This window comes from Arvicola amphibius, chromosome 14, assembly GCF_903992535.2.
Source record: "Arvicola amphibius chromosome 14, mArvAmp1.2, whole genome shotgun sequence".
Taxonomy (NCBI): domain Eukaryota; kingdom Metazoa; phylum Chordata; class Mammalia; order Rodentia; family Cricetidae; genus Arvicola; species Arvicola amphibius.
The window spans coordinates 61,852,751-61,879,371 of NC_052060.1; the positions used below are offsets into that span (position 1 = coordinate 61,852,751).

Here is a 26,621-nt window from a genome sequence, read left to right on the forward strand (position 1 = left end):
TACATTTGATAATTAGGTTTATTTAAGAAAAACAACAAATATCAAGTACAATCTTTAATCACTAGAATTTCACAGTAGGCATTTCAAATATCTGAGTTTTGGCTCACAGTAATAAAAAACATCATTTTCAATAATTTTTCAACAGGATGGAAAAAATCACAATTGATTTAAGGTCATTCATTTAATAATTTAACTTCAGAAAACATCAATACTAAATTATGACATTGTAAACATGATTAAAATATATCTTAGGCTACAAAAAAAAAAGAAAAAGAAAAAAATCCAGCAACATAATCCCCCAAATAGCACAATTCTTGATACAAATGTAGCAAAATTACCAAAATGATACTAACAGAACCAACCTGTCAAGAGAAGATAAACAGAAGACAGTTTTTAACAGGGAAGATCCCGGGAAGGTTATAGCCGTAAAAGTCATTAGGTGCCTTCAAATGTTCTCTGGGAAATTCTGCAAATGCTCCTTTATGATCTGTCCAGTTATTTGGAAGATCTGACCCCTTGGATGCAGCTCCTGACAGCAGCACTGGAATGCAGCTTCAGCTCAAACTTCAAGGGTGCTGTATCAATAACGCATAGAAAAAGAATGTCAGTGACCTCAACATTCCTACCCCGAGAGCTCGTTCTGAGGTTCCTGCACATTCATTCACCCATGTCAACTGTCTGCACGTGACACCTTGAGAGGCGACAGTCAGGCTATTAATTTAGTTTTGATGATGATCAGATTGAAAGTGGGGGGTTTGTGTGGGTGGAGGAAGGAGTTGGAGTCAGATGCCCAATACTGTGAGAACCTGAGGTGATGGAGACGATGGGGATGATACCAAATAAAGCCCAGAAGCCTGAAGCATCAACTGTGCCCAGTGAGGTGATATTGTGCTAGGACATACTGGGTTCCTTAGAGGGGTAAAGACCAGATGGTAAGGCGACTCTAGACTGAGGTACCAATGGGACATGACAAGTTCACAGACGTCCAGGTGAGTATCAGGCACACACGCCTGAATACAGATCTCTGGTGAGGCCACTTTTTATAAATACGATGATTACCGTCGAGATTAGACACATGCTGGCAAAGCCGCATTTAAAAGAAATGTTCAGCTGGGTGGTGGTGCACACCTTTAATCCCAGCACTTGGGAGGCAGACAGGTGGCACTCTGAGTCTGAGGCCAACCTGATCTACAGAGCGAGTTCCAGGACAGCCAGAGTTACACAGAGAAACCGTGTCTTGAATAATCAAAAGAAAAAAGAAAAGAAATGTTCAGCATCCTTAATCATCACGGAAATGTAAATCAAAACTACTTTGCGATTACATCCTACACCAGTCAGCATGGCCAATATCAATAAAAACAAATGACAGCTCATGCTGGCAAGGATGTGTAATAGGGGAAACACTCATCCACTGCTAGTGGGAGTGTAGGTTTGTACAGTCACTATGGAAATCAGTGCAGTTGTTCCTCAGGAAGATGAGAATCAATCTTCATCAGGATCCAGTTATACCACTCTTGCGCATATACCCAAAGGTCATTTGTTCAACCAGTTCATTGCTGCTCTATTCATAATAGCCAGAAACTGGAAACAACCCAGATATCCCACAACAGAAGAAGGGATTGAAGAAAATTGTACATTTACACAATAGAGTAAGTATTACTCAGCCATTTAAAAAAATGAAATCATGAAATTCCCAGGTAAATATACGGAACTGGAAAAAAAATCATCCCGAGTATGGTAACTTAGATCCAGCTATGGTATGTATTCACTTAAGTGTGGATGCTCACTATAAAGTCACAGACAAGCAGGCTACAAACTGTATAAGCACAGAAATCAGATAGCGTGTAAGGGACTAGAGGAAGGGACAGATCACCTAGGGTCTCTCACACTGGGAGGATCAAGCAGGCAGAGCGGAGCAAGGAAGAGAATACGAGAAGGGACAGTAAGACTAAGGCCATCTGAGGGGCTGTGTTGAAACCTAACACAGAAGAAGCTTCCTGTAATACACATGTATACGAGAGCCATCTAAATAAAACCACCTAATTACAGGGTAGACAGAGCCCCAGCTGGATATATCTCATTATCAAATGAAGCTTCCAGCATCAGGAATGGGCAACTTCTAACTGAATTCTTTATGGCCAAATGGGTTCCGTGAGTGCCGGGAGCCATATGACTTCTTTGGGGGACAAGGCATGAGAACGCCTAATCACCCAGGCTCTTGCCAAGGCTCTTGGTAGCTCTCCGCAAACTACTGAAGACAACACTTAGACAACTTGCTGAACATGGAGAAGTGGAGTTTTCACCCCTACAGACCAGCATCCCTAGGACTGGCAGGTTCTCTGCACACTACCAAAGGAGAATGGGAAACAACAGCCCAGCTACAAATCTTCTGATCTGTGAGAGTGACCTGCTCACAAGATGCACTGGTGCAACAGTAGCACACAGTTTGTGGGAGTCACCAACCGATACCTGATTTGAGTAAGGTCCCCTCTGTGAGATGGAACTTATGCCCAGAGTTGCTTGGGTGGCCAAGAACCTGAGACTAGCAAGGGTAGGGACCTACGGGGAAACTAACTACTACTATTCTGATAAAGGAACGTAGCCGTAAAAGACTCCTAGTGATAATCTGCTATACTCATAGGCCAGCGTCTTGCTTGGCCATCAGAGAAGCCACCTCCTAAGGCAGATAGGAACACACACAGACATCCACAGGCAGATGATATGCAGGGTGAGAGATCTGAATGGATGCTCTCCATCAAGTCTCCCCTCAGAGCTCAGGGAAACTGGAAAAGCAGGCAGAAAGAGGGTAAGCTGAGGGAATGGAGGACAGCCAGGAAGCAAAGGCTTTTAGACACAGCAGGGCTGGCACAATAGGGTTATGAACTCATAGAGACTGTGGCAACAAGCACAGTGCCTGCATGGGTGTGCACCAAAGGGGGTCCTAGAGCTAGAAGAGTGGATACACGCCCCATCCTTAACCCGGAAACTAACTCCAGTTCATAACCACTTCCTAGTAAAAAATAGTCTTCTCCAAGTGCGTCTCATTTGGGGAAACAAACCACTCCATTTTTACAGGTCCTCTGTGTATGTATTATGGCTTCCAGTTTGACGGTCTTATGGGATTCCTGCACATGCAAACAGTGTGTCTGTGTCTATGTGCATTTCCTATGCCTTCCCTTGGCTCTCTTTGTTCAGTTGGTTGTTTTGTCACATTCCAATTTCTTTCTTTCTATTTATTTTATTTTTGTATTACTATTCCTTAAATGCCCATTTGTTTTCTAACAAGAGACAGAAAGGGTGTGAATCTTAATAGGAGGAGAGGTGGGGAGGAACGGGAAGGTGTAGATGGAGGGGAAACTAACCAGAATACATTGTGTGAAAAATCTATTTTAAATAAAAGAAAAAAAAGAGGGCATATGCAGACAGGTGTGCACACACATGCATGCACACACACACAACTCACCGCTGCCTTCAAAGCTTGATCCAGGTCTTCAATAAGGTCCTTTTCATCCTCCAGGCCCACGGAGAGTCGAATCAATGTGTCACTGATCCCCAGGGTAGCTCTGTCCTTCTCAGGCACAGACGCATGGGTCATGATTGCTCTGGAAGTAAATGTGTACAGATTTCGTCATTGGATTGTGCCAATGGAGGCATAGTTCTAGCTTAAATATTGGCAGTTATCGTCAGGTCTCTTTAGGCTGCTATTTTTAAACCTTTATGATTTTTCAAAGGCAAACAGAAAATAAGCAATTATCAAAGTTGTCTCTTCTTGTCATGATTTTAAATTAAAACCAGCACTGCTTATGTCATTACTGATAAGTCATAAGAATGGGTTAAAGTTAGCAGTTTAGTACCCTGGTAGGGGAGAGACCACGTGCTTGTGGACTCAACCACCTGCCCAAATGAGGCTTGAGCTGAGGCCAAATTGCTCCTATAGTGCTCTTCCCAAGAAATACCCTTCTGAGGCAGATCCATGAAACACAGCTACCAGTCAGCAGCAGGCAACAGAAATTCTAGTGCAGAACACATGAAAGAACGGCGTGAAGGATTTTCCAAACCAGAAGCTGATCATCCTCACCAGGTTTAAAGCATTGTGTGCTATGGGAAGAGAGGACGCGTTCTCCCTGAGGCAAGAAGCCCTGAGGGAAAGCAGACCAACCTACCCAGGCAAGACGGTTATGGGAGCTCAAGGGAGGGTCGATGAGGACCACACAGGAGAGACTGACACTCGGATCCAATGTGTGTTCTGCTGCCAGTATGCTCCTTCCCCTGTGCTCTGCGATTGAACCAACAACCCTCACACCCACAGAAAAAAGCACTTGATTGTATGGTACAAAAACAGCATCTTCTTCTGTTGCCCTAAAGAAGGTTTTTTTTTTAAATTTTTTATGTATGTGTATATAATTGGTGGTGGGGGCACAGGATGTGTGTGAGGTCAACAAATTTTTTGGAGTCCGTTCTGCCCTTCAACTCTGGGACTGAACTCAGGTTGCCAGGCTTATGCAAGTGCCTTTTTCTGTGGAGCCATCTTGCTGGCCTCTAAGGAATGGTCCAGGTTGTTTTTGTTGTGGTTAGCGTGACACAAGCTAGAGTTATCTGAGAAAAGGAAGCCATAGTTGAGAAAATGCCTACGTAAGATTGGCCTGGATGCACACTTGTGGGGGAATTTCTTAATTAATGAGTGGGCTTCACCCACTTATTAATCAATCATTAATTAGGAGGTGCCACCCCTGGGCAAGTAGTTATGAGACATAAGAAAAGGAGCTGAGAAAGCCATAAGTAGCAAGTCAAAAAGCAACACTCCTCCGTGGCCTTTGCATCACCTCCTGTCTCCAGGTTTCAGTGATGGAGGAGTGACCTTAGAGTTGTATACTAAAACCAACCCTTTCCTCCCCCAAGCTGCTTTTGGTCATGCGTTTATCACAGCATCAGACATCCTAAGACAGGAAGCTTTTACACACTAACATGCTCCTGAAAACACTCTGCCCCAACAGATTCTTATTTCCCTAATGGAATAGGCACATATCCAAACAGTCCTGGGCCTCAGAGAGCAATACTCTTATGATAAATGAATCATATTCCAGGGCCCTCGGGATGTCTCAAAAGTTCTTTCCACGATAACCTCATGGCCTGAGTTGCACCTCCAGAACCCACATAATGTGAATATAACTGCACAAAATTGTCCTCTGATTAGTACTTGCATGCTTTGGCACACGCCCCACCCCCCAACACACATATCATGCTTCACACACAGTAACAGCAAGAATTAAGAAACGCATTCCCTCACTGGGCATAGTGACACAGGCCTTTTTAATCCTCTGCCTTGGGAGGGAGAGGCAGACAGATCTCTGTGAGTTCAAGGCCAGCCTGGTCTATATAGTGAGTTCTAGGCCATCCAGAGCTACATAACGAGACTCTGTCTTGAGAAACAAAACAAAACATGAAAGAACAAATCCCTGCTTCCCTCTCAAAGTCATCTGAGCTAAATATCGCTTTCCTTAGTAACAGCAGAACCAAGATGTGGGGTGTGTGAATTCTTTTGTTGTTTTATTTTGTGAGACAGGGTCTCTCTGTATAGCCCTGGCTGTCCTGGAACTTACTATAAAGATCAGGCTGGCCTCAAATTCATAGTTCCAATACATGAGACAAAAACAGAAAATCAGCGAAAATTAGAAAGGAGGGAAGGAAGAAGGAAAGACAGGAAGAGGAAGTACTTAAAATGTGACATGTCTAAGTAGTCCATAGCAACAGACATTTAAAAAAAGACTTATTTAGTAATTAAGTATACAGTGTTCTGCCTGCATGTATCCCTGCATCCCAGAGGAGGGCACCAGATGTTATTACAGATGGTTGTGGGCCACCATGTGGTTTCTGAAAATCGTACTCACAACCTCTGGAAGAATAATCAGTGCTTTTAACCTCTGAGCTTCCTCTCCAGCTCATAATATACATTTTTTTATTGTTATAATATGAGCCAGGGCATTAACTCAGGCATTTCCCCTATACTTTCAATTGAGATTTTAAAAAAAAGATAATGTCCTGGCTAGTTTTATGTTAACTTGACACAAGCCAGAGTCATCTGAAAAGAGGAAACCTCAATTGAGAAAATGCCTCTACAAAATTCAGCTGTACGGGGGCTGGAGAGATGGCTCAGTGATTAAGAGCAAAGCTTGCTCTTCCAAAGGTCCTGAGCTCAATTCCCAGCAACCACATGGCGGCTCACAACCATCTGTAATAAGATCTGGTGTCCTCTTCTGGTTTGCAGGCATACATGCATACAGAATACTGAGAATACTGTATACATAATTAATAAATAAATCTTTAAAAAAAAAGATTCAGCTGTAAAGCGTTTTCTTAATTAGTGTTTGATGAGGAAGAGTCCAGCCCATTGTAGGTGGTGCCATCCCTAACTGGAAGTCCTGGATTCTTTAAGAATGCAGGCTGAGCAAACCATGATGAGCAAGCCAGTAAGTAGCACCCTCCATGGCCTCTGCATCAGCTCCTGCCTCCAGGTTCTTGCCTTGTTTTGAGTTCCTGTCCTGACTTCCTTCAGTGATGGGTTATGATGTAGAAGTATAAGCCAAATAAACTCTTTCCTCCCCAACTTGTTTTTGGTCATGGTGTTTCATCTCAGCAACAGAAACCCTGACTGAGACAGGTACGAAGGGTTTTCTAAGGCTACAGAGCTAACATATGGTATCTGAATGGGAGGCTAACCCAGTGTGCAGACTCTACTTACTCTCTTCTATATTGCTCCAGTCACAACAGTGTTGGGAGGCCCAGAATGAAGGGTGACCAAACAACATACTTATTCAGTCTGCGGGCAGAGCAATATTAAACCCAATTCCTAATCTATCAGGAAACATCTGTTTCTAAGGAGAAAGCCTTAAAGCAATAAACATTTCCTTCTCTGAGAAGCAAACTGACTGCACACAAGAGCGTGCCTTCTTGTGCTCGCAGACCCCTCTCAGGTATCTTCCTAAAAGACTGGGAAAGAGGCATGCCATCTGACCTACTTCATGACTGAGATATATTTCACTAAACTTTGTTATTCAGACTCGCCCTACAGCTGTAAATAGGAAGTATGCCTACACACAGGAATCTGAATCTTTAATACAGTGCTTCTAAGATACAGTTCATTGCTGAATATGTACAAAAATACCACAAAAAAAATCTCATGGGAGCTGAGTGTGGTGGTCCGTCCACACACGCAAACCAAGCATTTGGAGCTTGGTTAGTAATACAATGTCATCCCTGCCTGCAGGACAAGTTTTAGGACAAATTGAGCTGTCTGTACTGCCTCAGAGAAGTAAACACAATCCAAAATCATGTCAATTGATAACAGGTAAACAAAGAGAAGCAATGATGCCTTGTTGCTTTGGTCACCCTGCTCCAGACTGTGGAATATTTCTTTACGCTGTGTAAATATATGTCATGGTGATTGGTTTAATAAAGAAGCTGAATGGCCGATAGTTGGACAGAATAAGGTTAGGTGGGGGAACCAGACTGAGGACACTGGGAAGAAGAAGGGTGGAGTCTCAGGAGTCTCAGTGAGACTTTTAAACTAAAAAAGCAACTACTGCTCTTAAATATTTCACATTGGTATGGTTTATTAATACAAATTTAAAATTATTTCTGCTATATTATATGTATATTTCTACTCTTGTTTGGGGTATTGTGCTTATGCAACTCATTTGAAAATGTAATGTTTAATTAAGTATAGATTAATACTCATCTATAATAGTCAAACTTATAGTCAAGTTAGGTATGTTTTCAAGGTCATACACAGATATATTTAGATAGATAGATAGATAGATAGATAGATAGATAGATAGATAGATGATAGATAGATAGGTGGTCTTCAAATACTTCAAAGGCTTTTCATGACAGTGAGACATGTCTGCTCCTGACAGCACCAATTTGCTTCAAAATATGATGATGAACATTGAAGAATTTCTGTAAGGAGTTTACTTTCTTTATGGCAAAACCTAGCCATTTGGGCAAAGAAAGTGACCTTGCCTTGATTGCTGACAGAGCAGCAGATCACAAAAAAGATGACTGAAAAACTTTACTAAGACAAGGTAGAACAGTCCTTCAAAATCCCTGTTTCTCAGACATGTCCATCAGATATAATAGGCCTGTAGGCCAAAGTTGGATGCCCCAACATTACAGAAGAAGCTAGGGTGACTGTCCAGGCAGCCAGATGTCCCTGTTGTTAGGTAACATTTTACCCTTCTGGGGTCTTTAATGAAGTTGAAGACTAGATAGTCATAGTTAAAGTTTTTTTTTAGTTAAAATAAAAGGCAAACTAGGTATAAAACTTTAGAGTTACAAAGATAAACAATAGAGTATTTTCTCTAAATTTGACAGATACAAATGATCATGATATGGCAACTATAATTCTTACTTAGTAACTGTCTTGTCATAGATAATTTTACTATATTAAAGTTAAAATCTTTCTTTTCAATTAGACAAGAGGGAAAAAATGTTGAATATCCCTTTACATTGTATGAATATATGTCACTGTGATTGGTTTAGTAAAGAAGCTGACTGGCCAATAGCCAAGATAAGGTCATGGGGAGAGCCAAACAGAGAGCTGGGAAGAAGGGCAGAGTCAAAAGAGTCGTAAGCAGACACAGAGAGAAGCAAGATGGGCATGCCGTGCTGAGAAAAAGTACCAAGCCATGTGGCAAAGCACAGGTAAGAAATATGGGTTAATTTAAATCTAAGTGTTAGCCAGTAACAAGTCTGAGCTATTGGCCAAGTATTTATAAGTAATATTAAGTCTTTGTGTCAGTTATTTGGTAACTGGTGGATGGGAAAGAAAAGTCTGCCTATACCAAACTGCTCAACAGGTAGGAAAGCAGTCATCAGTAACCAGAGTGCCCTAATATCAGTCTCATCCTATGAAGACAAATGTGCTGCAGAATTTGGCAGGAATGCATAAGAGTTCTCTGCACTGTTCCATGCACAAGCATTGGAAACTGAGGTCCACCTCAGTTGGCTCCAACCACAAACCTTGAGCTCACTGATGCAAAGTGTCTTTGCATCCTCCTCTCTCCTCCCCAGCACTGGTACTACAGGCATGCCCCACCATGTCTAGCTTTTTACATGGGTACTGGAAAGCCAAATTCAAGTCCTCGTGGTTGTGTGGCAAGCACTTGAACTTCTGACCGACTGCCCTAGTCACAACCCACACTTTTCCTAGTGTAAAGCCTCAAGAATGAAGTTGGCATGTATTCCTGAGTATATCAGCCAAGCTCGCTGGGTGGGTCTCCCTGTCTATAATGTAGCTGCTGGGGCCATGTGTTTATCAGCCAAGCTCGCTGGGTGGGTCTCCCTGTCTGTAATGTAACCTGCTGGATGCTTCCCTAAAATCCTCTGGCTTGTATTTGGTTTACGAAGGTGTGGAGTACCAGGTAGAGCTTGAATATCTATTCAGATAGCATACTATCAAGGACACAACACACTAAGAGAGTAAGCAGATTTACCTGTCAGGCTCTCCCTGAAAACCAAGGGCATGGGTCATACTTTCTGTTCCCCAGGGAATCTAGACAGCTTTTCTGGGATAAAGTCTCCCTTCCAAGGCCAGATGGGGACAACAGCAGCACAGCACACAGTTACTGCTGTGGAGTCAACATAGAGAAGGGCATAGCTTGCTCCTTTACCTAGGCACCACAGGTTTGGCACCTAAACACTGGTGGATGGCACGGGCCTGTGGTCCACACTATCAGGAAGCTGAGGTGTGTGAGTAAGAACCATGAAACCAAGTTGTGTCTATCTATAAACAAAAAACTGGGAGGGGTGTTGTGGAATATTAATCTAAGGTGTTACATTCATTTATGCTGTGGAATATTTAATGCTGTAAAGAGATGCTGCATTCTTTTTATGTTGCATTTGTTTAACTCTGTGAAGCTGTGTTATTTTGTCTGTCTAAGAAAAACTCGATTAGTCTAGTAAAGAGCTGAACAGCCAATAAAAAGGATGGAGAAAGGATAGGCAGGGCTGGCAGGCAGAGAGAATAGGAGAAAGGAGAGAGAAAAGGAGAGGAGGACATCAGGGCCCAGCTACCCAACCAGCAATGGAGAAAGACGGGAAGAAAGACATATAGAATAGAGAAAGGTCATAGCCCAGAGGCAATGGTAGATGGGATAATTTAAGTTAAGAAAAGCTGGCTAGAATTAAGCTAAGCTAAGGCAGGCATTCATAAGTAAGAATGAGTCTCTGTGTATATATTTGGGAGCAGGGTAGTGGGTCCCCAAAGAGCCAAAGAGTATAAAGGAAACCAACTACAAAGGAGCCATGTCTGCAGAGACTGATGGAGTGAACTCCAGCTCCAGTCTGTGCAGAGACTGGAATTTGCTTTGGTTTCAGAGGCTAATTGCTTATCTTGGACTAGTGTTAGCCTTCTGGAAGAGCCATTCCTTGTCCTACTCTTTATCTGAACTAATGTCTTGAGATAATAAATTAAAAATATCTCAGACGCTATTAGCAGAACACTAGCTTCCACCAATCTAAGAGCTGAAAATGTCATCAATAGCATCTTGGGACTATAAACTAGCTCTCACCCTCTTGTTGCACCCGACTCTCTGAGGCACCCACCAATGTATTTTAAACTTGACTTATGACTTTCTTTGTTCTGTAAAACTATAAAAACCCTATGAAATTGATTCCACACTGGAACACAGAATTTGGGTTAACTCTATCTGTGTTCCTGGGTTCATGTTCTTACTCCAGTTAAGATGAGAATTGTGGTTTTTACGTCAACAGATGAGAGAGGTTCTTGAGACAGATGCAGCAGCTCAACATGGGACACAACACAAAGAGATCAAGATAAAATAATCAACTATTAAAAATAAAGACTAAATAAATGAGATGCAATAATTACCAAGAAAAATAAGAGCATACTTACGGAAGCTCGGCCAGACTCTCGTATCCTCCCAGGCTCTCAGCCAGAATAAACAGCTAGCAAAGAAAACAGGAATTTAGATTGCCCGAAAACACAGTGCTAAATTCTGAAAATAAATGTTTTTGATGAAACTTCTCTGGCTCAGGAGGGACGGAGAGTGATAGTTACTATGAATAAACTAAGAATCAGGCAAGATACTAAGAAAAAGTCAGAGTAAAGTCTAAGACCATTAGATGTATCGCCTTCACACCTTTAAAACATGAAAAGTTAGAAGCAAAGGACAATGGCTCTGGGCTCTGATTCTTCTGCATGGACGGGCTCTGTGGGAGCCTTCTCAGCTTGGTCGATCACCTTCCTGGACCTGGGGGGAGTTGGGAGGACCTTGGTCTTAGCATAGAGTGGGGAACCCTGATGGCTCCTTGGCCTTGAGAGGGAGGGAGGGAAGGTATGGGTGGAGGGGAGGGGAGGGAAGGGGGAGAAGGAGGGGAGGGAAGGGGGAGGAGGAGGGGAGGGAGGGGGGAGGAGGAGGGAAGGAGATGGAAATTTTTAAATATAAAAAAAATAAACCATGAGGAAAAAAAAATAAAACATGAAAAGTTGATGGAGTCTGTTGCCTGGGGCTGTCACCATAGTATTCAGAAGACAAAGGCAGGAGGATCTCTGTGAGTCCTGGGCTAGCCCAAGCAACATAGCAACTTTGTCTCAGTGGACTTTACAAAAGTCTGTCGGTTGTAACCCAGGGGTAGGGAGTTCACCTGGCAAACACAAGACCCTGAGTCTCATCCCCAGAACTGCAAAATCAATCAGTCGGTCAGTCAATCCTTCAATCAATCAGCAATAAACCGATCAAAGTCAGTTTCCTACATCACTCTGGTTTAGATGATAACTAAACAAACTTCAAGTATTAAATATTCTGCTTAAGACAGATGAAGGCTATGGTACCACCCAGGAGGCAGAGACAGAAGGGTAGCACAAGTTCAAGGCCAGCCTGGTCTGTAGAGCCAGAGCTAGGGACCTAGACTACAGAATGAGTAAGGCCCTGTCTTAAAAACAAAAACAACAACAAATATATACACATCATACTTAAATATTATTTACATAAGCTCTGAACCCTAAAATGTTTACCTTCAGACCGACTTCTGATGTTTCCTTCTAAACAAAGACCTCTGAAAGTCTACCGTTATCTGCATTAACCCATATGTAGCACTTTCTTTTTTCAAGACAGGGCCTCTCTGTATGCAGTCCTGGAATTCTCTTTGTAGACCAGGCTGGTCTTGAACTTGTACTGCCTGCCTGCCTTTGCCTCCTGAAAGCTAGGATTAAAGGCGGTGCCACCACACGCAGTTATGGCGCACATCTTAACAGCTCCTTTAACTGCCACAGAGAAGGGGAAACTTCTTAGTGCAACGGCTGCTTCAGTTTGCACGTGGCCTGTCCCGGGTTCCCTGTGCGATGAGAAGTGTCTCTCGGAGGATAACTCTCAGTGGTGCCACTCTGATTCACGCTCACTGGACGAGCAGTACCTAAAAATCCTGGACCTGCTCCTGTCTTCTTGCTCCCACACGCCCTTTCTACCTTTGTTACATGGATACCGGCAGGTGGCTGGATCCCTTCAGCCTCCAGAACTGCATGCTGAGTGACCTGCCTGGTTTGGGTGAGGTGGGTCCCACCAGAGTTCATGGGTTGGAGTCCAGGTCTTCAGTGCGACATGCTTTTTAAGAAGTGAGGCTTGGAGGGAGACTTTGAGGCCACGGAGGGAAGAACTAACCAAGATAACTGTCGATTGCCGTCAGAGCAAGTCGCCCCCAGCTGACCTTTCTAACTGGTGATTGTTCTTACTCCTACACGGGATGCCATCTGACACGAGGCCCTCGATAGAGGGCACAAGGAAGGGCCAACTAACTCTGACCTTATGCTTTTGGTCTCGAACAGCCAATGAAGTAAACCTTTACTTATAAAGTAGCCTGCCTCTAGCATTTCATCATAGTAATGAAAAACGGGTTAATATATCCAGTCCTGGATATTATAGCAGCAATAAGACTAAAATTGTATTACAGTGCCATGATTTTTTTTTTTTGAGACAGACTCTTATTATGTTGCCTAGCCTCATCTCAGACTTAACAGATCACATGATCCTCCTGCTTCAGTGTGCCAGGTAGCTAGAACTGCCTAGCTTAATTTTACTACATGTCTAAATTTAATACTATCCTTCAAATCTTAGAGATAGAGTTGAGCCAGGAGAGCTTTGTTCTGTCTTATGGGAGTGGCCTGCAAGCCCAAAGGTGGGCGTGAGTATGATTCACAAGGAAATTTCAGGGGATGAATGTTGAGCTCACCTTTAGACTCTTGAGGAAAGTCTCAGCATGCCGCAGAGCACCCTTGATGTAAAAGCTGACCATGCCCGGGCAGCCTGTGCACTGGCGCTTGGCCAGCTCATGCTGAGGATGAGAGGGTAGCCCTGGAAACACAAAGCACAGAAACAGTCTCATTCCAGAGCCACACATACTCCAAGGGAACAAGTCCACTGTCCCCAAAGTTAGCTTCAGGTAAGCCTGACAGCAGGGTTACAGACATCTCTCCCACATCCTCCCATGCCCTGGCCTCATCTCCCTTCTCGACTTAATCAGTATGTGCTCTTTTGTTCAGGACCTCTGCATATCTGGACTCCCTTGTTAACTGAATCCTTCTGGGACTCCTTGATTAATGTGTTTTAGGAACAAGACTGTCTCCATGAGGGCAAATCCATTTATTTTATTAATATTGGATTCATATTCCTAGAGAAAACCCAGGCCTAAGAGTTGTTGGACGTCTCTGGAAATACTCAACCGTGAACGTTTACAAGTGCCACCCACTCCTTGGGGCATAGATCAGAGGCTTTCTCTCTCCCTGGATCTAAAAGGCATCCCGACAAGCAATGTCGAGATCTGAGCTCATACATTTCAACTTCAGCTTATCCAGTTTCCTTGAAGACAAATTTTAACCACCCTACACTCATGATCCCATAGCCACAGGCTCTAAGAACAAGGCTGCATGAGCCCATGACAGCTTAGCTGGTAGCTGGTAGCATAAACAAGGGGTGACAATGATTCTGCTCATCATCCTGAAAAGGGTGGTGAACTGAAAAGAGCCTGAGGGGGATCCTGGTGCATTAACTTTCGGTGGGAAGAAACTATGTCCGATTATTGTGTTGAAAAAGTGACGGCAGGGTCTCATCCGTCAACCAACCAAGAATTATCCTGTGACTGAAGTATACACAGCCTCAGCGCTAAAACCACTGAGGCATCTAGCATGTGAGGCTGTTCTTAGCACCTGACCTCCACTGCCCCAGGTTATCTTGTCTGTCCACTCCCCACCATGCTGATTCCAGAGCCTGACACACAGGGACAATAACCAATGAACAGTGTAAAATTACATGAAAACAGAAACTCACGAAGAATGACCCACATAGAGTCTTAACCTAAACAGAACTGCTTAGAACTCAGGTTGACATACCAGGGTAAAAACCTTCTCTACCCGGGGATTCGACTCCAGGAAAGTAGCCACTGCCATCCCATTCTTGAAGTGCTTCTCCATTCGGACCTGCAGAGTCTTAAGGCCTCGGCAGCAGAGGTAGCAATCAAAGGGGGAAGGAATCGCCCCAATTGCTGGAAAAGAATAAATATTGGGTTAGCTTGAAGGTACCACAGGACCCAAGGAATACTCTGGTTCTTCTTTTTCAACATAGTGACTCAAAAACATCTAGCTGTAAAGCTCAATGTTTGTGTTTTAGGGAGAAAATGCTATGTCGAATGGGAAGTATGGAATGAAAACAAAAATGCACTTAGAGAAATGTGTTCTGAAGAAGAGAAATGTCTATCTTATAACTAGGAAACTAAGATGAGACTTTAGCTGTGAGGAGATAGACACATCGCAGTATGGGCCGCTGTGTGCAGACTGTCCTGTATGATTTCACGACACATCGCAGTGCGGGCCGCTGTGTGCAGACTGTCCTGTACAATTCCACGACACGGCACATCACACAGTGCGGGCCACTGTGAGCACAGAGTGCAGTGATCACCTACACTTGAGACAAACTGAGCAAGCTACCAGGAAAGGAATTTAATGTATAGAGAGGTGTATGTTTAAGGATCCAGGTCTACTCAAATCCAACCTCCATTCCAGGTACTTATGGACACGGAAGCCAACACTTCAGTGTTTAAAACACTCCACTGAGTCTTAAAAACTCACTCCAGTTTTAACAGTTTTGTTATGCATATAATAAAATTCCTTCCTTAAATGATGTCATGAAGTCATAAAATCGTGTTATGCTGTAATTCTATTATTTGTATGAGACAGGGTCTCTCACTCTGTAGCTCTAACTGGCTTGAACCTCACTGTGTAGACCAGGCTGGCCTGGAACTCTCAGAGATCCTCCTGCCTATCCGCCTATCAAACGCTGCATATAACTATGTTTTATAACCTTTTTTCCTTATCTCTCCCTAAATGTCTCACAATATTCTGTCAAAGTACAATTATCAAGTGTAATCTCTGGTGGCAAAATGAGAATCCAGTCTTAGGGGGTTGGAGAGATGGGTCAGTGCACAACAATGCTTGCTGTACAAGAATGAGGGCTTCACTTAGGATCCCAGCACCCAAGTCGAACGCTGGGCATGGTTATGTAACCCCAGTGCTGTGCTGGACAGGGGAACCATTGGTACTTAGCTATACTACAGGTTTGAGTGGTAACCCTGTCTTAAGGACTAAGTTGGAGAGTGTCCTCTTCTATACTGCCCACGCACACCACACACACAAAGCAACCCAGGCTTTTGACCACTTACAATTCTGCAGGAAACGAAGCCGATTGTTGAGGTCGTCAGAATTAACAGACACTAAACCCATGACAACATCACTGTGGCCTAACACAAAACAAAAACATCACCATCAACAACAATTCGTGTCTATTCTTCAATTCATAATTGCCAAACCGTGGTTTTTCTCTCGAAAAAAAATCCTAAGGGGAAAGTCCTCTCTTTTTTGAACTTTACCCAGTTTTATTGCAGTGACCATACCTAAAGCAGTAAAGTAAAAGCCATATAAAGAGTCCCAGGCTGCCGGCAAAATGAAAGTGTAACCCCTTACAGGAAGCCCTAGGAGCCATGAATGCAGTCCTGTATATCAGAAATGAGATTCTGAGTGTGGTAATGTACCCCCAGTGTCTGGGACACAGGGAGATCAGAAATTCACAGCTAGCCTTGGCAAGGAGTGAGTTCCAGACTAGCCTCAGCTACATTAAAATCTTTTTACTTTACTTTTTAACACAAGTCACAAAAATCCTACATGATAGCAAAGGGATCCAACATGCCTAGCCCTGGCCACCATCCTTTATCTACGGGGAAGAATATTTAAGATGCAGGCTGTATTTGTCTTACCATTCATGTATTTTGTGGCAGAATACATACAAATATCAGCACCCAGAGCCAAAGGTCGCTGAAAGAAAAAAAGAGAAACCATCTGAAAGACGCCGTTCCATCCTCTTGAGTCTGTTGCCTCAGATCCCAGCGGAATCCATCTCAACCCTGCTGTGTGAGAATCCACACATTTTCAGTTTTTCTAAGGTCTTGAGTCCGCCCGTCCATACCTTTCTACCAAAGAAGCATCCCAAAAGAAAAAAGAAGCCGGGCGGTGGTGGCGCACGCCTTTAATCCCAGCATTCGGGAGGCAGAGGCAGGCGGATCTCAGTGAGTTCGAGGTCAGCCTGGTCTACAAGAGCTAGTTCCAGGACAGGCTCTAGAAACTACAGGGAAACCCTGTCTCGAAAAACCAAAAAAAAAGAAAAAAACCAAAAACAAAAATAGACTAGGCTCAGAGTCTGAAGGTTCAGCTTGCATGGAAACAGGAGGCAGGCTCAGGCCAAGTCTCCCTACACCTTCCTTTATATGGTCAAAGAGGCAAGGAAGCCAGGTAGCTTCTCTTCACTGCTACAAAGGATCCCATTACTTCTGAGATGCATAGACTGTGAGAATCCATCCACCATGTTCCTGTCCATAGCGTCTATTCTTATTAATATGGCCTGGTGAATGTGTTAACACCTATGTTTGGGGTTCACTGTTCCCAACAAAGCTCCAAAGAGATTGTAACACAGTTTTAAAATTATATTAAATAATGCAAAAAAAATCCAAATCTGATTCTTTTTAATCAATAATAGTTATATTTTGATATATAACTATTTTGAGTTTGATAATGATTTTATTATAAAGTAGTCCTTTCTTTCCTAATTACAGATAACTATTTGATGTGATCAAAAACCCTTCCTTTCATTTACCTGGAAATATGCAGACATGAAAGTGTTGTCTACAACCAAAATGATGTCTCCATGCTTATGGACGATGTGTGCACAGGCTTCGATGTCAGTCAGCTTCAAGGTTGGGTTTGTGGGTGTTTCAATCCAAACAAGCTATAGCAATTCAGCAAACAACGTATGTAAAAATATACCACACATGTATACATCTCACATACCACAGCGTAGAAGGTTACTACTTCCCATGCTGGAAAGACTTAGTCAGGTTTGAATCCTAGCTAAATTTCTGATGGGCCATTGTTTGTAAATTCCCTTCTGTCTTCCCCAAGTCCTCTTCTGCCTAAAATGGTTGGTAATGTTTACCTTATAAAAAAAAAAGACATGGTGGCTGGAGCTTCTGTTCTCAAAGACAAATAATATAGATTGTTGCTGTGGGACAATGGTCTTGTACCCTGTAAAGATTTGTCACTTGTATTGTTTTTAATGAAACGCTGATTGCCCAGTAGCCAGGCAGGAAATACAGGCGGGGCAACAGGAACAGAATTCTAGGATTGAGGAAAGGCTCAGTCTGTAGTTGTCTCCCAGACACAGAAGAAGCAAGATGAGAAAGCCTCACTGATTAAAAAAAGGTACCATGCCACGTGGTTCACACAGACCAGAATTACGGGCTAATGTAAGATGTAAGCGTTAGTTAATAAGAAATCCTGAGTCATTAGGCCAACCAGTTTATAACTAATGTAGACCTCTATGTGTTTCTTTGGGACTGAATGGCTGTGGGACCAGGTGGGACAGAAACTTTTGTCAACACATTGTATAAAAATATATCCTCGCTCTGGGGAAGTAGCTCAGTAAAGCTCTTTCCTAGTGTTCATGAAGCCGAGGATCAACCCCTAGTATGTCATAAACCAGCACTTTGGGGGCGGAGGGGTGATGTCCACATTCCCAACATTCAAGTAACAGAAGCAGGTGGATCACACATAGTCCAAGGTCACCATCCGCTCCCCGAGTCTGGAACACAAGCAACTCTACTCTAAACATCCTAGGATTTTCATTAATGAGGATTATGACCAGGATGCCAGGGACACCTTCAGAGTTGAATAACAACAAACGCGCTATAGAAACTCCACACTTGAGGAAGTGCATTAGGCTGAGGAAAGAAGTGGCAGCCAAGCAGAAATGTATTGAAATGTATTACTTATAGCTTTCTTTTATAAGAACTAATGACTTTTTATTACATATCTGGATAAAACAGATGTCTAGTTAAATACACTCACTATCTGGAAGTTCACTACTAAAAAGTAGTTTGAAAATCTTGATTTACTTAAAGAACTGTAAAAATGATTTCTGGGTAAGAATAATAAATTCAAATCAAGATAATTAAAATATTTAAAAAATGAAAAAAGTAACTAAGTACAAAACAGGTTTTATATGAACTTTAAAATTTGACAACAGGGTCTGGAGAGATAGATCAGTAAAGAGCATTTATCCATGAGAAGACCCGTGTTTGATTCCCAGCACCTATATGGTGATTCCCAACCATCTGCAATTCCAGTTCTAAAGGATCCATTGCCCTCCACAGGTAGCAGATATATACATGGTACACATGTGTGCATGGAAACAAAATGCCCATATACATAAAATAAATAAATATAATATATATTACTTCAAAAGCAGAGCTTTATTTCAGGGGAAAATATTTTAATTCAAGAGACTAAAGGGCCAGCAAATAAAATTGTATTGACAAAACTTATCATACCCATGTTCTGCTTTCTTCCCTTAGGAAGTCTCAGACCAGCTATTTGAATAAACCCTTTCTCTCAAGCATATAAAAGCACAACTTCCTTGAAAGCAAACTTTACTTAGTAAAAGCTGCCCCAGTGCCGTTCTGGAAAGAATCCTTTGTGTGAAGGACTTCTACCTTTTAGCATTCACTGCCACATGAGCTGGGGTACAAGTTTAACATTTTAATCCTTAACAGAGTTAGAAAAGGTTCACTCATAAAAGACACTGGCCTTTCACTCCTGCAGAATTTAAATGAGGTCCCCAAATACCACATCTGCTATTCAGGCACAAACACCTTCCAAGGCACACAGGCTTCTCAGAGCTGAGTCAGAGTCCCTGGGCTGAGGAGGTCTGTGCTCTTTGAACGATGCTATGCTTTGGTAGCTTGGTATGTTTGAGAACTATGTACTTTTGAATTTTAATTTTTTACAAAAAAAATGGGTGGAGCTGAGAGATTAAATCCACACTAACTTCTAATATAATGCACATAAATAAATTTAAGCTAATAATTAGAACACTGATCTGCCCCTAAAAGACAGGGGCCCCTTTAAAAAGCCCATGCCTCTCTTGCTGGGTGGTGGTAGCACATGCCTTTAATCCCAGCACTTGGGAGGCAGAGGCAGGCAGATCTCTTGTGAGTTCGAGACCAGCCTGGTCTACAAGAGCTAGTTCCAGGACAGGCTCCAAAGCTACAGAGAAGTCCTGTCTCGAAAAAAAAAAAAAAAACTCAACTCCACACCTCTCAACAACTCTCTCTGGGACAGTGTTAAGAAGCAGGCTCTGCTGTGACTAACTGCAGTCCCTAGTTTACAGTATCTGGATCATTCAAGCTCTCTGTTGTGTATACAATGTTGAACTAAATCAGCTGGTGTGAAACTTCCTAAAAACCCCACCACACTTATAAAAGTCTGATATTTCCTTTGTTCTTGGGATTGCTGTGGGGACTGACTCCAAAGAGGCTCCCCTGGCGCCCCCACACATCCCTCTCCTGGTGGTCATCTATCCCTGTGTGTCTCTATCTGCCTCTATCCATGAAAACACGCGTGCCAAAGAGAACAAAGGCATCAGATATGCTGGAGCTGAAGTTACAGGCAGTTATGGGCCAACCAGTGTAGGTGCTGGGAACCAAATTCAAGTCCCTCCCTTCCAGGAGCTCCTAACCACGGAACCATCTTTCCAACCCGGCCCACTACAAGTTTTAAAGGGAAATCTCTCCTTCCTTTTACAGCCCTGTAATGAGGTTTTTAATGTATTTACCATTTTCTGTCTAATACTCTTCTCTTCCCACCTACCTCAAGAACCTGTTGGAATTCCACCTCAAAATTTGTGTGTGCACTCCTGATAATTATGCTTTCAACCCAGAGACTCTAACCCATGTCAATCTCAGTGTTTCCAACAGTTTCAATAAAATGTCATTTAGATTTAAGTTACATCCGCTAGTGAACTAAAACATCATGGGGAAAACAGACAGAATCAAAAGTCAGCTGGTTACCTTGGTTTGTGGTGTAATTGCTGCCTCTAGCAATTTGATTTGGGTACAATCCACAAAAGAAAACCTTCAGTCCAAATTCAGAGGCCACCTCCTGAAGTACCTGTTGGTGCCTGACGCAGAACACAGTCAGATATTAAAGATAACCAGCAGAGAACATGACGTCAGGAAGTGTCCGCTCTCTGCAGACCTGTCCACTCCCAAAATGAAAAGAACCCTCTAAAAAAATTGCAGCTGAAAGCAAGCTCAGTATAACTAAGTAGCAATGGTTCTTTGACATACCCCAGAATCAAATAAAAGCATACTTGATACCCACAAGTGGCAAGAAGCAGAACTATTTCCCAACCTTCCATTTCTTCTACTCTTCCAACAAGGAGCAGCTTCTGACAGAGCATCTTCTGCAGAGATCTCTGCATGTACAAGCATGTATGTTTATGTTCAAGACAGGGACTTGGAGCCAGCGGTCCCAACTGATACATCACACAATTCCTGCCCTCAGGGTTCAGGAATCATTACAGAAGGGTGGGGACAGGAAGCTTGCTGTGAGATTGTTTCCTAGAAATGTTGAGAGCCTAAACTCATGGAGTCTCATCAGCATGGCTCCCTAACCAATACCTGAACAACAGTGAAACCAATGGACACGTTAACACGGGAAAGGAAAACCAAAGAGGCTGAAGCCTTAGACAACTGGAGAATTCTGAGGATGGGAGAAATGGTCTTCCCCGAGAGAAGAGCCCCTGGCTGGTTAGCCAGTACCTGGAACCATAAACATACCCTGGACTTGAGAAATTGTATTTACGTATTTAGGAATATACACATATACACATACATATTACATGCATATATATGTAACAATAATCAAAGAAAAAGAGACCATGAATTTGAGAGAGTATGGGTGAAGGGTTGTATGTGTGTATGAAGAGAGGAAAAGGAAAATGATGTAATTATAATTTTTATATTTATTTATTTATTATGTATACAATATTTTGTCTGTGTGTGTGCCTGAAGGCCAGAAGAGGGCGCCAAGACCTCATTACAGACGGTTGTGAGCCACCATGTGGTTGCTGGGAATTGAACTCAGGACCTTTGGAAGAGCAGACAATGCTCTTAACCACTGAGCCATCTCTCCAGCCCCTATAATTTTTTTTAATGTACGAAAAAGACAGAGTGTCCCTGTAGCCAGTTGACATGAAACCGTTATACAGCCCAAGATGGCCAACTCACGCCATTCTGCCTTTGCTTCCTGAGTGCTAGAATCATGGGACGAGAGACTGTTTAGCGGTTTCTTCACAGCACTCAAGTCCAAAGACATCACTAGTGAGATGCACGGGTTAAAGACTGGCCCACTGAGAACGGTAACCTGAACTTGATATTAGGACCCACATGGTGAAAGGAGAGAACTGGCTCTCAGGAATTGTTCTGTGATGCTCATTGGTAGCATATGACATTACAACATGCCTGGTCCAGAGCGGTTATGTTGTGTGTCAGAACCAAGGCTGTGGTGTGTCTGAAGCTGATCAAGTCCTATATCCTTGTTTCAACCTTTTTTTTTTTTTTTTTTAATTTTGGTGTTTCAAGAAAAACAGGGTTTCCTTTTGTAGCTTTGGACCCTGTAGACCAAGCTGGCCTTGAACTCACAGAGATCTACCAGCCTCTGCCTTCCCGAGTGCTGGGATTGAAGGCGTGCGCCACCACCACCCAGACCCCTTGTTCCAACTCTTAAACACAATTCTTATCAAATAAGCTTCTATAGGCACTTCCCGGAACATGGAATCTGAAAGCCATGGAGGTGCCCTGCCACACCTTAAAAGAACATAGTCCCCAAAACTGCAACGGTACCCACATACTTCAAGGCTCATTGCTATATCTGTACCAGCTGGCACACACTGGGAACAAGAGGGCACCTACCTCCATATACTTCATCAATGCAAATGACTTCATCTCCGGCTTTTAACAGATGGGTAATCGTTGTGGTGGCAGCTAGGCCCGATAAGCAAAGGCCAAACCTACCGTAACAAAGCAAATTAAAATAGGCTAAATAAAACAAAACAAAAACCCTGAAATCTTAGCAACAAACAAGAGCCACCTGCATGCATGCACCATGGTTCCCCAGGCTGACTGAGAGCCACTGCTGCTCATGAGAGGTTCTCTTTCACACACACACACACCACAATAGATAATGAAACTTTCTCTCTTCACTATTCTGATCATTCAGCATCATTTATACTGAAAACACAAAGATGCTTAACCAGAACTCACTCCCAGGAAGAGGTCCTGGGAATGACTTCCTTCCCTCAGAGACAATTATCAAGGTTTCGATTTGGCCAACAAGCCATAGTGATGGCCTGAGGTGAAGGGAAGTAAGTAAGCTCTGCCTTGCTGCTCTGTCCCTATTTACTGCTCACCAGTGAGAACACATGTGTATATAAAGCTGGAAACCAAAGCCAAAGTTTTGGGTGATGAGACTATCTCTGTTTCCTACGTTCTTTGCTTCTGTGTTCCCTACACCACAGAAGTGAGTCGCTTACAGTGTTTAGCCCCATCCAGAGCAGCCACTGCTTTTTCCAAAGAGTTCCTCGTGGGATTTCCAGATCGGCCATATACGAAACCGCTGAAAATAAGAAGAAGAGGAGGGGAGGGAGGATTTATTCATCATCTTAGAGCTCTGGTTAGTATCAGAGCCCAATAAAAACATGGCCACAACCGCAGGCCAATCCCACCATAGTGACTTGCTATGACCTAGCCATGGTGTATTTTGACATAAGACGTAAGTGTGGCATTGTTGTGACTATAGATCTGCTCACTGCTCACTGGACCTGGAACTCCAGTTCCAAGGGATCTGATGCCCTCTTCTGGCCTCCAGCAGGACAATGTGGTACACAGGACAGGCAAGCACCTACACACATAAAATAAAAACGGCAAGAGTGATGTACCGGCACGGGTTAGAAGGATGTGCCTGTCACTTCCTAGCTTAGCACTAGTAGGTAAATGCCTCGATATTCTAACAGGCAACGTCTAGTTGCAAAACTGTGAGGACGAAATGGAGTAAGGCATAAATTCCCTGTCTATCCCTCGATGTGTGCTAACCCCTAGGTAGGTGGCAGCCCTTAACGTTGGCATGACATTGCAATTATGTCAGCCTCACCCTTCCCTTATAAGAGGGACTTATTAGGAAGAGGGAACTGCATGACTCTAACCTGTGCTTCTCTTCCCAAGATGTAAGTAATGCAGCTTCATTTAGCACACAAGAGGGTTAGACGAGTCATTCAGGTGCTCAGGGTTCAGATCTTAACCCCATAAAATGACCCAAAACAAAAGGAGGAAGCAATTCTCAGTGAAACATCCTCCATGAGTTGCTTCATAAAACCTTGTGTCAGGCTTCCTTTATACTTAAGATTCAATCTAATCCCTTTATTTAGCCTGATGACCTACTTGAAGAAAAGCAAAGCCAATGTTGTAAGACCTGGGGAATGTGACTTAGGAGGCAGTCCTATGAGCCGGTGTGATCACACACGCCTGCAATCCCCAGGCAAAGGCAAAGTCTGATCCGTGAGTTCAAGGCCAGCCTGGGCTACTTAGAGTCAGGCTGTCCCAAACAAGCAAAAACATCCTCCACTTTTCTCCCCTTGGCTCATACAGCACGTCACTACTTAAACCTTGTTTTGGACCAGAAACTTCTAGTATTAGTACTAATAATTTTAAAAGTTTCCCCCTGTATAAATAAACTGGGCACACAGAGTTCACAGGGCTCCAGCTGTCTTCAACACCTACCACTGTCCCTGGCTGCTAAACTCACCAAACCTCCTCTAAAATCTGGGTTCCTAGAACAGCCCCAGGCTCCCATAAATATTCATAAGCAGACAGATGTCTATCATCCGGGGTAGGAGAGCTTACTTATTTCATTGGCAAATTACCTTGTGCATTCCATGGCTTTTTCAAACAGAACTAAAGATTTCTGATAATTCTTTTGACTACAATGCTATCATCTTTGGAGGATTCTGAGCACATAATGCTTGCTCTCCGAATCATTTAAACATCAATACCATACCCCAATACTCAACTTCTACACACTGTTCCATACAGGGCAGCCCGCAGGCCTACAGAGGAGACCCCTCCACTTGTTTTGGAGAGGGGTAGTGCATGCGTTGTGAATGCAAATCGCCAGTTAGGAGTATTTCTCGCCTGCTACAGTGATGCCCTTGGAACTCTGACTCACAGAACAAGGGCCGTTTCTAAGAAACTTTACCTGGACTTACCACACACAGAGGTAGTTTCAGAGCAGTCAAGACCCGGGAACATGCAGCAATTGCTTTACTAACTGTTGTCCTCTGAACCTTGGGCGACTTTTAATACACCAAGACCCTTCTAGTAAGCCACCAAGAAGGAAGATGCCATGAGATAGATTTTCATCTTACAGGCTTTACTGGTGGCTTGTGTTTGAGTCTGGGTCAGTTTCCTTTTCTATAAAAAGGTTTAGGACCTACCCTCTCTGACCTGGCTGTTGTAGTCGAATGGACATAGCAAACACCAAAGTACTTCTGAGTAATGAGTGTGTAGCACAGAGTTTATAACTGCAACAGCTCATGTGCTGTGTCCTGTCATTATCCCAGTTTACACAGGGTCAGCTCAAGGCTGGGATGGCTTAAATAGCTTCCTCCAGGCAACCCAGCCAGAAGAGCTGATGTAAGATTCAAACCCCTGTACTTGTAATCACAGCCTAGATGAGTGGTTCTCAACTTGTTGTGGTGACCCCCAACCGTTAAATTATTTTTGTTGCTATTTCATAACTGTAATTTTGCTAATGTTATGAACTTCAATGTAAGTACCTGACATGCAAGCCTGTGAAAGGCTCACTGTGGCCCACGTGTTGAGAACCCTCTCCTGGATGATGAAATGGTTTGAACTATTGCTTAGCACAGCTATAATGCAGCCCCATGCTGCCATGTGCAGAAGAGATAAATTAAAGCCTAGCTTCACTGTTCGGGAGCTTTGGTAACCCTAAGTTACACAGTGCTGGTAATCCTGTATCTCAGTTATCTCAATTTGAACACTGAGACCTTAGCTTGGGCTAGATTCCTTTTTGTTAACACTGGGTGAAACTACATATAACACACAGACTCTAGGTATGCATTTGGTGTGTAAGTATTCAAGAGCTATTAACTGCAACACTTACTGGAACTGATCTTAAACTCTCTAGGACTTTCATTATTTAGTGTGTGTGTGTGTGTGTGTGTGTGTGTGTGTGTGTGTGTATGAGCGTTTAAGTGTGAGTGTGTGTGTGTGTGTGTGTGTGTGTGTAGGTCAGGAGAAACAATTACAGGAGCTGGTTCTCTCCTTCCACCATATGGATTACGGAACGGAACTCAGGTGGTCACGTTTGGTGACAAGCACCTTTACCTGATCTGATTAAAACACCGTGACCAAAAGCAACTTGGGGAAGAAAGGGTTCATCATGGAAAGCCTTAGGGCAGGAACCTGGAGGCAAGAGCTGATGGGGGACGTGCTGCTTACTGGTTGCTCAAGGGATTTCTTAGAGAACTCAGGATCACCAGTTTGGGAGTGGAGGGGGGGTCCCCTACTCACAGTGTGCTGAGCCCTCCCTCGTCAATCACTAATTAAGAAAAATGCCCTACTGGTCTTCCTGCCTACAGCCTTATCTTCTGGAGGCACTTTCTCAATTGATGCCCCCCCCCCTCCTCTCAGATGACTACAGCTTGTGTCAAACTGATATAAAACTAGTCTGCACACCTGCTGAGCCTCCTTGCCAGCCCAGGGCCTTCATTTTTCAAAGGAGGACTGGCTACAGGCAGCTTTATTGCTACAGAATTTACCAAATTACAACTCTGATTTTTAACTTAAATCGCAGAGACCACCCACGAGTCCCGAGTGTTCCGCAGTCCGCCCAGCTCGACCAGCCCGTCCGACCCGGCCCTGCCACTCACAGAGGACTGGCCCGGCGAGTCCTGCTTGAAAGTGGTGGCCAGCGTGATGGGCAGCACCACGGCGCGTGAATTCCACTGCTCGGGCTCCTGTCCCACGTGGATGGCCTGCGTGGCAAAGTGCTGGAAGCTGGGCAGGAAGCCGCTCGGGGAAGCGTTCTTTTGCATGCTGGCGCCTGAGAGAGGAGGACTTTGCTCAGTATGAGATCTCCTGGATCCTTTCGG

General features: G+C 43.5%; 1 protein-coding gene across 1 annotated transcript; it reads right to left on the bottom strand.

Annotated features, from left to right (window-relative positions):
* Cth (cystathionine gamma-lyase) lies at positions 1-26,621 on the bottom strand. Its single transcript, XM_038310830.1, is given in 13 exon segments — positions 1-575; positions 3,464-3,602; positions 10,913-10,965; positions 13,246-13,379; positions 14,413-14,553; positions 15,727-15,804; positions 16,318-16,375; positions 17,211-17,342; positions 20,461-20,570; positions 22,366-22,447; positions 22,450-22,463; positions 22,986-23,067; positions 26,400-26,621. Coding segments are annotated over 13 exon segments (1,197 nt in total). The 5' UTR covers positions 26,565-26,621; the 3' UTR covers positions 1-566.